The sequence below is a fragment of the Microtus ochrogaster genome, linkage group LG8 (genome assembly GCF_000317375.1).
Source record: "Microtus ochrogaster isolate Prairie Vole_2 linkage group LG8, MicOch1.0, whole genome shotgun sequence".
NCBI lineage: Eukaryota > Metazoa > Chordata > Mammalia > Rodentia > Cricetidae > Microtus > Microtus ochrogaster.
The window spans coordinates 24,851,788-24,864,701 of NC_022033.1; the positions used below are offsets into that span (position 1 = coordinate 24,851,788).

Below are 12,914 nucleotides of genomic sequence, written 5' to 3' on the forward strand. Positions count from 1 at the left end.
TTTTTTTTTTTAATTTGAGACAATCTCACCAAGTATCCCTGGTTGGTCTAAAACTCACTATTAGACCTGACTGGCCTTGTACTCCCAGAGATCTGCCTGCCTCTGCCTCCAGAGTGCTGAGATTAAAGGTGTGTACCACTACACCCAACATGGCAGTGTTTTTGTTAGCTGTTAAAAAATCAGTTTGCACCTATTACTTAGGCAGAGGCAGGTGAATCTGAGGTCAAAGCCAGCCTGGTTTACCTAAAGAGCACCAGACCAGCCAGGGCTACATAGTAACACCCTGTCTTTTTGTTTGTTTTTAATTTTAGTCATTTTCTTCCTTCCTTATTTGTTGTGCATTGTTGTTTTGCCTGTGTAAGGGTATCAGGTCTCCCGGAACTGGAGTTACAGATGGTTGTGAGCTGCCCTGTGGATGTTGGGAATTGAACCTGGGTCCTCTGGAAGAATAGTCAGTGCTGTTAACCACTGGGCTATCTCTCCAGCCCTGTTTGTTTTTGTTTTTAAAAAAGGTCTTTTTGCAGAATTTAAGGACCTGGTATTGAATTTAGTAAAAAGAACCTGTTTAGGTCCTGAATCCTAAATAGACTTGGGTTCAATTCTATTTTTTATTTAGTACTCCTGTAATGGGGGGAGGGGTAACAGACTATTTACCTCTGAACCTGAGAGTTTGCATCTCATGCCACACCTATTTTAAGAGACATCCAAATGGTAGCAGGAATTATTACAGATGTAAATGTTGAGTTCCACTTTAGATGGTTTTAGGTCTCAAAGTTTCTGTCCGCACGTTCCAAAGAATGGTGACCAGTGAGATTAAGCTTCACACTAAGACTCTTTTTGCCTCTGTTGTCTGATCAAAAAATAAAATACACAGTTAATGACTTTTCTGCCTGTTACGTTTTTAGGGTAGAGTTATGATAACAAAATAACTTGGTTTTTTTTTTATTTAAATGTTTCACTTTGGCAGACATCCTACTGTTGCTGTGTCATTTATTTAACATTGGTACTAGTTTTCTGGTGTAAGGTGGAAAAATAAAATTTACACAAAGGACTTCAAATGTTGGTGTTTTTGTTTTGTCATTTTTTATAAGTTTATTTTAGGTTAGAAATACTTTTGAAGAGCCTAGGCAGTTTGGATGCTCACCTTACTAGACCTGGATGGAGGTGGGTGGTCCTTGGACTTCCCACAGGGCAGGGAACCCTGATTGCTCTTTGAGCTGATGAGAGAGGGGGACTTGATAGGGGAGGGGGAGGGAAATGGGAGGCGGTGGCAGGGAAGAGACAAATATTTAAAAAATAAATAAATAAAGGGGGAAAAAAAGAAATACTTTTGCATTGCCTTTTAAAGCAATAATGCTGTATATTTTTTGGTAGGAATAAAAGCAGAGGGCCCATTTGTGTAGTAGAATTGTCATCTAAAGATAATGCCCAATGGGTTCCTCCTTCAGTAAGGTGTATTATTGTGACCCTTTATGGAATTAAATCTTACTTTGTAGTCCTGACTGTGGAACTTGTGATCTTGAGTGGTTGCATACAGGCATGTGTTATCACGCCCAGCTTTAAAGTGATTTTTTTTTCTTTTTTCTTTTTTAATTTATTTAGTTTTGTGCACATTGGTGTGACAGTCTCTGATTCCCTGGAACTGAGTTATAGACAGTTGTGAGCTGCCATGTGGGTGCTGGGAATGTTTGAGCCTGGGTCCACCTAGAAAGGCAGCCAGTGCTCTTAACCACTGAGCCATCTCATCAGCCCAGTGATTTTTTTTTTTTTTAGGGAGGTATGGCGCGTATCAGACTAGTCCTTATGCAAGAGTTCTATCACTGAGCTATATCCACAGCTATTATAAATATTATATTTCAAAACCAGACCCTTAGTATGGCCAAATATATTTACTGTTTTGAACAGGAAGTTTTCTTAGTTGGTTGTGGCTCACACCTTTAACCCAGGCAGATGGCAGGTGGATCTCTGATTTCAAAGCCAGCCTGGTCTAAGGAGGCCTTTCAGGACAGGCTCTAAAGCTACAAAGAGAAACCATGTCTCCAAGAGAAAGAAAGAGACAGAAGAAAGAAACTTTGGAATTTGAAGGTCAAAGAAAATATGGGACCTGTCAAAATTCTAGTTGTTGGTTTTATTAATCCATTTTGTTATTGGTGGTTTTGTTGCTTTTGAGATGGGATTACTCTGTAGCCCTGGCTGTCTTGGCATTTACTCTGTGTACAGGCTGACCTTGAACTCTGAGATCCACCTGCCTCTGCTTTTGAAGTGCTGGGATTAAAGGGGTGCACCACTATCCAGTAATTTTATTAAGCTCTATTTTTTCCTCAATTTAATTCACCAGTATCTTTTTTTTTTTTAATTATTTTTCTATTGTGAGGAGGGGGCCACCTGGTGGTTCTCTTCTTCCATCATGTAGATTTTGGAAGTCATACCCAGGTTATCAAGACTTGATGCTGTTTATTCACAAAGCCATCATTAGAGCCCTGTTTGTCTTTTGTGTATGTATGTGTTTGCACTGTATGGGCACACTTCTTTGCAGGTGCATGTGAGTGTGTGTGGGGCCTGACAATACTAAGCATAAGCAGCACCTTTCAGATGTAGTACTATAGATAAGAAATTCTGGTTTCAGGTGGTGGTAGTGGTGCACACCTTTAATCCCAGTACTCAGGAGGCAAAGGCAGGTGGAACTCTTGAGTTCGAGGCCAGCCAGAGGTACACAGTGAAACCCTGGCCTCATAAAGGACAACAAAACAAAAAAACCAAAAAAAAAAACAAATTGTGGTTTAAACTACGGATGGTGGCATGTGCTTGTAATTACAGAACTTAAGGAGCTGAAGCTGGACTGTAAGAAGTTCCGGGACAGCCTGGGGCTACCTACATAAGGCAAGCTGGAGCTACAGTGCAAGACCCTGTCAAAGAAGGGTTTCATGGAGATGTCTAAAGCAAGGGAGCTTAAGTTCAGATGCCCAGAATCAGATAAATTCCAGGCAGGAGTGACTGTCCACCTGTAATTCTAGCATTGGAAGGCAGAGCCAGGAAATTCCCCTGAGCAAGCTGGCTAGTGAAACTAGGTTTTGGGTAGAGACCTGACCTCCAAGAGTAAGGTGAAAGAACCTTGGAGGAAGACTTCTGACAGCAACCTTAGGCCAAAAGTTATTTATGTAAGGTGCAGTGTGGTAGCTAGAGTAGTAGTCCTATTCATTTAGTATAATGCCAGTATTTTCTCTGTGTCTTGAGTTTTTAAAATTTCAGTAATTGAGTCTCTTAACAGGAAAGATTCAGTAATTTCTTAAAGTTGGATACTTGTTCTTTAAAAATATGAGGAAAAAATAAAGTTAGCTTCTATTAAACTATTGTTGCCACCTGTCTAGTTCTGAATGCTACTGTATCTTTTCTGAAGATATTTTGTAGATCATCCATCCAACTTGGATATCCTGTTGGAATATAGCTTAATGCCTATGTTACATTGTCTCCCTCGGTTCTTTTTTTTTTTAATATTTATTTATTTATTAGATATACAATATTCTGTCTGTATGCCTGAAGGCTAGAAGAGGGCGCCAGACCTCTTTACAGATGGTTGTGAGCCACCATGTGGTTGCTGGGAATTGAACTCAGGACCTTTGGAAGAGCAGGCAATGCTCTTAACCACTGAGCCATCTCTCCAGCCCTCCCTCGGTTCTTGAAAGAATAAGTTGTGCTAAAATTATCAAATTGGACTGGAATTTAGGCTCATCAGTTGAGCACTTACTGCCCTCCAGAGAATGCAGGTTTGATTGCTGGTACTGTCCTGGCAGCTTGTACTCTAGTTCCAGGGGACCTGACCCTTTGTGTATGGTGCACATACATGTAGGGAAACATTCATACATAGAATAAAAATAAATCTTTAAGAAAGTAATAAAGGGCTTGGGTGGTGGTTGCTCACTCCTTTAATTCCAGCACTCTGGAGGTAGGAGGCAGGCAGATCTCTGAGTTTGAGACCAACTGGTCTACAAAGTGAGTTCCAGGACAGCTAGGGCTGTTAAACAGAGAAACCCTGTCTCAAAGTAATGGAGGGACCAGGTGTGTTAGTATATACATTTAATTCCAGCGCAAGGAGTCAGACAGGAAGATCCCTGTGAGTTCAAGGCCATCCTAGTCTACACAGCAAGCTCCAGGACTATAATACAGAGATAGTCTCAAAATCATCATCATCATAAAGGGACTAGAGAGTTGGCTTAGCTGTTAAGAGCACTTATTCTTCCAGAAGACCCAGGTTTGATTCCCAGCACCCACATGGTGCCTCACAGCCATCTGTAACTTCAGGGGCTCCAGTGTTCTCTTCTGACCTCTGAGGGCACTATGCACACACATGCAGGCAAAACACTCATACACATAAAAAAAATTTTAAAGCTAATTTAAAAAATCAAATTAACTCTTTAAATTTGAGGCAGGTCCTCACGGAACTTGTATTGGCCTCAAAGTCACTATATAGCTAATGATGGGTTTTTAAGTTTTATTTATAGCCAGGTGTAGTAACCCACACCTTTATTCCCAGTACTTGTGGGCTAGAGATAGATGAATCTCTGAGTTTGAGGCTAACCTTGTCTATACAGTGAGTTCCAGGATGGCCAGGAAGTGACCCTGTCTCAAAAAGAAAACAAAAATAGAATTATTTTTATTTTATGCTTGTGTTGTTTGCATGTATGAATGTGCACTATGTGCATGTGGTGCCTGTGGAGGCCAGAAGAGGTGTTCAGATTCCCCCAGAACTGGAGGTCCACATGGTTGTGAGCACGTTAGATGGGTACTGGAAACCAAACCTGCATCCTCTCTTAAGAATTTTTGTTTTGTTTTAATTTCTTTGGGTGTTTTGTCTGCATATATGTCTCTTCTCTGTACCACATACATACAATGCCCCTGAGGTCAAAAGAGGACTTTGGAGTCCCTGAAACTGGAGCTACAGGTGGTTGGAAGTTGTCATGTGAATGCTGGGAATGGAACTTTTCAACCACCAAGCTATCATCTCTCCAGCCCCTGAACTCGAGCTTCCAATTGTCCTGCTTCTACCACTCAGATAACGGGATTATAGGTGTAGGTAGGTGCCAGTAAACCTGACTTTGTGTGTTGCTGGTGCTGCTGAGTTTCAAATTTCCATCCCTGTGTGGAATCATTGAGACACATAGCAAGACATTCATTCCCTCCCTCCCTATATCTCTCTTCCTCTCTTTCTCTTCTTTCTCTCTCTCGACCTTGCTTGTCAGGTCTCCAGAGGCTACCTTAAAATAAGTTGAGATGTGATAAAACCTCCAGTACAGCTTTATTTCTTCCCTCTATCTCCATAATCAGTCTCAGTTTCAGTGCCTTCAGAGTTCAGATTCTTACAGAGGGGATCACCTACTGGACTCCCTATCTTACAAGATAGGACTCTTAATCTTCAGGGACTGACAGTGGCCTTTCAGATTTGCTTATTTCCCTGGGTCCTATTTTCTTTCCACTTTTGATATTTTCTTTCCACTTTTTAATTGTTCTTTTCTGACTCAGAAGACCAACAAGGAAGAACAGAATGTGTCTAGTATATTCAAAGCCCTGGGGTTTAACTCCTAAGACCACCCCTAATGCCACTTTTTTCTTTCTTTTTTTAGGGGAGAGATTGCTTTTCGAGACATTTGCTCTGTGTAGCTCTGGCTGTCATGGAACTACCTCTATAGACCAGGGTAACCTTAGACTTATCAGTGATCCACCTGCCTCTGCTTCCAAGCGCTCCACCACACCATGCCAGTGCTGCTTTAAGAAAAGGCAAGTTTGTTTGACTAAGATTGGGTTTGTTAGCCGGGCGGTAGTAGCGCTTTTAATCCCAGCACTCGGGAGGCAGAGGCAGGTGGATCTCTGTGTATTCGAGGCCAGCCTGGTCTACAAGAGCTAGTTCCAGGAGAGGCTCCAAAGCTACAGAGAAACCCTGTCTCGAAAAATGAAAAAAAAAAAAAAGATTGGGTTTGTTTCTTGTTTTGTGGTACCAGAAACTGAATTTAAGGTTTTGCAGATGCTGTGTAAGCTTTTTACTAAACTATTATCCCAGCCCTTGTTTGACTGAATTTTGATTTTCTAATTTCCAAGACAAGCAAATGCAATTGGACTTTCCCTGAATTTTCCACAGATGTGGCTGGTTCTCTACAGCAGTGCTTAGTTAGGTACTTTACTCACATAGTTGCTTTTTCTTCGAGTGTAGTCCTGCCTCAGGAGTTAATACAGTCTGACCACATTACTCAGACTTTTGTGTTTGTTTGTTTGTTTAGTTTTTGAGACGTGGTTTCTCTGTGCATCCCTGGCTGTCCAGGAACTCACTCTGTAGACCAGATTAGCTTCAAACCTGGAGATCTGCCTGCTTCTGTCTCTCAAGTGCCAGGATCAAATGTTGTTTGTTGGATTCTACCATGTGGATCCTGGGGGGTGAACTCAGGTCCCTAGGCTCTGTGACTGTCTCACTCTCGTGCCCCCCTCTCGTGTGTGTGTGTGTGTGTGTGTGTGTGTGTGTGTGTGTGTGTGTGATGGAAGGAACCCTGACCTCACATGGTAAGCGAGAGCTCTCAGTCCCTGTCCTGTGTTTGTGTGAGATAATGATGGAGCTTGAGTGAAGGTATTTTGTATACTAGGAAATACTTCATCAATGAACTCTACCCCCATCTCTCATAATTTCTTTTGATTAGTATTTAAATGGACTAAATAAAACTGTGATATAAAAACCAGTTTCGCCTTTCACATTCCAGAATAATCTTTTGTTTCAAATACTAGGAAATTCAACAAAAATTACTTTAGTAGAACTATGTAATCCACCTTGTATAATTATCAGATTTTAGACCATTTCCAAGCTTCTAGTTTTCTTTTTTTGTTGCCATGTTGAAAAGCAGGTGTCAGCTGGGCAGTGGTAGTGCACGCCTTTAATCCCAGCACTTGGGAGACAGAGGGAGGCAATCTCTGTGAGTTTGAGGCCAAAGTTCCAGTACAGCCAGGACTATAACACAAAGAAACCCTGTCTCAAAAAAACAAAAGAAAAAATCCTAACATTGCATATGGATTACAGGCTACTTTGTAGAATTTGGTTCAGATTAGCTGGGATATTAAGCATAGCATTATATTTGAGATCGTTATTATTAGTAAAATGGTTTTCCCCAAAAATACTTTGAAAAAGGTAATTTGTTGTTTTTACTTTTTTCCCCCAACAGTTTGAAGAAAATAGGTCTGAAACAAGGTCTTACCTACATCTGCCTCTGAACACAGTGACTGCCAGATCTTCAAACATCAAGTTCAGCTTTGTCTGCCAACCTGTCTGACATGTCGGGACCCGTGCCAAGCAGGGCCAGAGTTTACACAGATGTTAACACGCACAGACCTCGAGAATACTGGGATTATGAGTCACATGTGGTGGAATGGGGGTAATTATTTCCATTTACTTCAATGCCCTCACCCACAGTGCTGTATCTTGTAGATTCATGTTAGTAAGCCTTCCCTCCAAAGCACAAGGACAAAACGGAGCTTGCTTTCTTACATAAGTTTATTACACAGCAGTTTGGTGATTTGGCAAACTTAGTTTCTGGGTTTGTAGTCTAAAAGTCATTGTGATTACTTCTCTGGTTTATATATTTTGTGGATTATGGTACTAACAAAGACTTAGCTGTCAGCTTGCCTTCAAGCTTTAGCTACTATTCTGGAACCTTGGGAAGCTGAGACAGGTAGAATTCAAAGTTAGGACTTGCCTGGGCTTCTGAGTTAAAAGCTAGCATTGAAGATACTAGAGAGGTTTTTAAGTCCTTGAGAGACTTTAAAATCACCAAGCTTAATTACGTAAGGTCTTTTGAGGGGTCAGAGTTCTGTCCCATGGTGATAGTAAAGGATGAAACAGTTCTCTAGAAATAGAAACTTCTTTTAGATGAGAAGCAGGGTTTACCCTTTATCCTTTCCATGATCCTAGTTATGTGCATCGTGGAATGCAGCCCATTTATCCTCCAGAGCTGTAGCTTACTTCAACAACCGTGTTTACTCTCAAAGTTACCCAGGAGAGGCTCATTTGAACATTTACATTTCCTGTCTGAACATGGAGAGTTTTGTCACTTTTGTGATTAAAGCATTTTGATAGATTAAGTACAAAATAAAGCAATTTGAAAACTCATAGAGGTATAACTCAGCTAAATTTGAGAAGCTGAGACCAGATGACCTTGAATTGGAGGTCCAGGGCTATGCAGTAATACCTTGGTTTTTTGTTTTTGTTTTTTAAGTTAACTTCCATATATGATATTTTATATCTGATTCCATATGACTTTGTGTAGTCTGTAAGTGATTAAAACTATCTCCCTAAACTGTCATAGGGTATGGTTTTCATTCTGGTATGCTGTGATATTTAGCAATTTGAAAACTCATAGAGGTATAACTCAGCTAAATTTGAGAAGCTGAGACCAGATGACCTTGAATTGGAGGTCCAGGGCTATGCAGTAATACCTTGGTTTTTTGTTTTTGTTTTTTAAGTTAACTTCCATATATGATATTTTATATCTGATTCCATATGACTTTGTGTAGTCTGTAAGTGATTAAAACTATCTCCTTAAACTGTCATAGGGTATGGTTTTCATTCTGGTATGCTGTGATATTTAACAGCAAGCAATTTTCCACATATAAGGAGACACTCTTGGCTTAGAGATGGTGTTAAGAACCATGGTACAAACCGATAAGTGTTATCACTATTGATAATCTTAACAATTCTGTAATGTCATGGACTTTGAACTCAAGATATTACCTTTTTTTTTTTTACTGCTTCAAAACCAAATGCTCTTCCATAGCTCTGCTGAAATGATACTACAGAGCCCTTTTGAGTGTTTACATGGTGCTGTTTGCTTGCTGTGTTAGTTCATATGCCCTTGTGTAAGAGAACTCAATGAGTAGAAAGAGATCTGATAGTATTAACATTGTCCATTGTTCTTAGTTCTTTATGTCTCCTTTCATTCTCCTTTTTAACTGAGAATATGAATGGCTGATAATCGTGCATACTGTATTATAGGAATAAGTAGAATTAGCCCCCATCCCCTGTTACTTAACCATTAAACCTAGGGCCTTGTGGATTGTAGCAGGTACTCAACTGCTAGGTTATAGCTCCACTCTTTTTTTTTCTTTTCTTTCTTTCACGACACAGGGACTCATGTAGCTCAGAATGGCCTCAAATTTGCTGTCTAACAGGATGACATTGAACTTCTAATCTTTCTGCCTCTACTTCTCCGGAACTGAGGTTCAGTGTGCACTAGCATACCTTGGGTTATATGCATCAGGGATTCATGCATGATAGAATGTTTACTTTTTGATTTATTGGGGGGGGGCATTAAAAATTATTATACTTGCTTAGTGGTGGTGGCTCACGCCTTTATTCCCAGCACAGGAGAGGCAGAGGCAGATGGATCTCTGTAAATTTGAGGTCAGCCTGATGCTTGCTTGGTCTACAAAGCCAGTTCCAGGACAGCCAGAGCTATTACACAGAGAAACCCTGTCTCAAAAAAAAAAAAATTATTGAAATTACTTTAGCTTATTTAGTTGATGGGGAATTTGTATGTGCAACATGTGCCAAAGAGCAATTTGGGAGTTTTGACCAGAGATTGGACTCGAGCCTTCTAGCAAGGGCCTTTACCATCTAAGCCAGCTTGCCAGCCCATATTTATTTGTTTTAAGGTTTACTTAATTGATATGTATAAATGTTTTGTGTGGTACCCTCAGAAATCAGGAGAGGAGATTAGATCCCCTGGATTATAGATGGTCAGGAGCCACCATGTGGGTGCTGGGACTGAAGCTAGGTCCTGTGTAAGAACAAGTGCTCTTAACCACTAATTCGTCTCTCCAGATCCTTTTTTATTTTTATTTTTTTGGTATTTTTTAGAAAGATTCTCATGTACTAAGGATGAGCTTGTACTGATCCTCCTGCCTTTACCTCCCAAGTGTTGGGATTTGATATTACGGGTGTGTGCCATCAGCCCCACTTCATTTTTTCTTTTGAGATAGTTTCTCTAAGTTAAACAGGCTAGCTTTGAATTCATTCTGTAGCTCAGGCAGGCCCTAAATTTGACAAATAGCTAGGAATGGGTATGTACTATCTGGTAGAATTGTGCCTACTGGTTTGTTGTTGTTTGCTTGATTGTTTTTCTGGTAGACTTTTTTTGTAGCCCAGGCTAGCCTCAGACTTGCCATTCCCCTTCCTGAGCCTCTTAAGTCCTGGGATAATATTTGTAGACCCCTGTAACCAACCGGGCCTCCTGAAGGAACTGTATTTGTTATTGGTTAGAGCAAGGGCCTAACCAACAGGGGACAAGGGAAAGTATTAACATATGCCTTATTCTTTACTCTGCCTATGATGTCTAATGTCCTTATTAGTTAACAAAATGTGGATAAATGCAGGACCTTTGGTTCATTATATCTGGTGTGGTTGAAAGCTTTATTAAATATCAGATCTTGTCCTGAAGGATAGGTGAGAGATCAAACAAACATCTACATACAAATATATATATATATATATTTGGAATCCACTTGTGAATAAAGAGGCTTAATAATAAAGGGCTGCGTCTAAGTGTAACTGAACTATGATAGTCTTGGATCATTTGTTGCATTCAATACCAATATTGAACCAAGTAGTATGAAGCAAGAATATATACAGATCAGTTACTGAAGGGGAAATAGCCTGCTGTTGAGGACAAACAGCTATATACTTAAATCCTAATGCAAGCTAACCATGTGTAGTGTGCCATTGGATCATGAATAGTTGGACATTTGAAAGAATATTTGAAAAAGCTTAATTATTCTTTTTGTTTTTAATGCTTATTGAGACAGAATCTCATGCAGCCCAGACTACCTTTGAACTATGTAGCTGAGGATGACTTTGAACTTTGATCCTCCTGTCTTCACCTTCTGAATGCTAAGAATATAAGTGTGTACCATGTCTGATTTACATGGTACTAGAGATTGAACCCAGGGCCATGTATATGCTAGGTCAGCATTCTACCAATTGAGCCATAGCCCCAAATTTTTCTGTTTTTTGTTTGATACACACGTAGTTTTAACTGGCCCAGATTTTTTTTTTTAATATAACATTTGAAATATCTCTTATATTAACTTCTGCTGGTAATGAAGGTGTCTTTTTTTTTCTCTCTCTTTTTCTCTCAATGATTGTGTGTTGCTTCTCTTCCTTTCTGTAAATAGCTCAGGATAACCTTGAATGCAGATCTTCCCCTGTTCACCTACCAAGTGCTGGAATTACAAGCATGCACCACCATGTCTGGCAAAAACAGAGTTTTGCAAGTTGAAAATTTGATATTTTGAAATCATTGTCACTTTGTTTTTATCTACAGAAATCAAGATGACTACCAGCTTGTTCGAAAATTAGGCAGGGGCAAATACAGTGAAGTGTTTGAAGCCATCAACATCACAAATAATGAAAAAGTTGTTGTTAAAATTCTCAAGGTGAGTACAAGAAGAGAAATACTGTGAGAGTTGAAATGTAGAATCTATATGCATATAGATGTCTCTTTTTGGGGGGGTGGTCGAGACAGGGTTTCTCTGTAGCTTTGGGGCCTGTCCTGGAATTCTGTGTACTGGACTGGCCTTGAACTCATAGGCCTGTCTCTGCCCCCTGAGTGCTAGGATTAAAGGCGTGTACCGCTGCCACCATCTGGCTCACATGGAGGGTTTTTTTTGAGACAGGGTTTTTTTCTGTGTAGTCCTGGCTGTCCTGGAACTAGGTCTTGTAGACCAAGCTGGCCTCCGACTCACAGAGATTGATTTGCCTGCCTCTGCCTCCTGAGTGCTGGGATTAAAGGTGTGGGTCACCAGCGCCTGGCTTACATAGATGTCTTTTTATATATCTCACTTGAAAGAATTTTTTTTTCTAGTAATTTAGCCTCCCTTTTATATCCTCTGAAGTCAACAGAACTCCCGATACTAGCTTGCCAGATTAGATCTAAAGCAAGAGAAGAGATGGCAGTAATTTCCAGGAATTTATAGACTTGAGTTTGTCTGGAACTTGCTGGCCAGGCAGGCTAATCACTCAGTAAGCTTCAGATTTAATGAAAGAAGACGAGAAGACCCTGTCTCAGAATATAAGGTGGAGGACTAACAAGATGGTGCAGCAGGTAAATGTGCTTGCTGACAAAACTGACAACCTCAGTTTAGTCTCTGTAACCTACATGGTTCATCTCCCTACCTTGTGCTTTGATCTCCATGCACATGCTGTGGGACTTACTTAAAAGTCAATAAATGTTAATATAACGTTGTAGCAATTCAGAAGATGCCCAGTATTGACACACATTTATACATACACGCGTCCATACACACCCTTCCCAACAATAGAAAAGGAGGTAGTTGTTTCTTAGCTGCAGCTGACTGGTGTTCATGTAACAGTGCAAGTCTGGTGTTTCTTGATGATTTCTTTGGCAAAGAGAATTTAGAAAACAATATTTACATAATCTGATATTTTAAATGTTGACTCTAGAAGACTGGGGAGATGACTCAGTGGTTAAGAGCACTGACTGCTCTTCAGAGAACCCGAGTTTGATTCCTGGTCTCCATAGCAGCTCATACCCGGCTTTAACTCCAGTCCGAGAGGATCTGATATGCTCTTCTGGCCTCTGAGGACATCATGCACACATGTGGTACATGCAGAAGCATGCAGACAAAATACTCATCCATGCACATAAAATTTTAAAAATATATAAATTTTACTCAAGGTTTTTTGAAGTATTGCACGAGTCAGATTTAGCCAGTGGGTGTCAATATTCAACTTCTATTGTTTATTAGTGCAGTGCTACTGTGCTGCATTATATTGGAGGCTCAGTTCCTTGTCACTGAGGTGTCTATTGCTACTGAGGAGCAGAGGTTCCCAAACACTTCATTTGTAGCATTTTTCTTTGTTTTTGTTT

General features: G+C 40.2%; 1 protein-coding gene across 2 annotated transcripts in view; it reads left to right on the plus strand.

Annotated features, from left to right (window-relative positions):
• Positions 1-12,914, plus strand: part of Csnk2a1 (casein kinase 2 alpha 1) — a 49,622-nt gene that overhangs the window by 12,753 nt on the left and 23,955 nt on the right. For both annotated transcript variants that reach the window (XM_005363185.3, XM_013352245.2), the window contains exons 2-3: positions 7,197-7,406; positions 11,349-11,460. In XM_005363185.3, coding sequence (XP_005363242.1) covers positions 7,306-7,406; positions 11,349-11,460 — 213 coding nt within the window. In that variant the 5' untranslated portion in view covers positions 7,197-7,305. The remainder of the gene's footprint in view (positions 1-7,196; positions 7,407-11,348; positions 11,461-12,914) is intronic.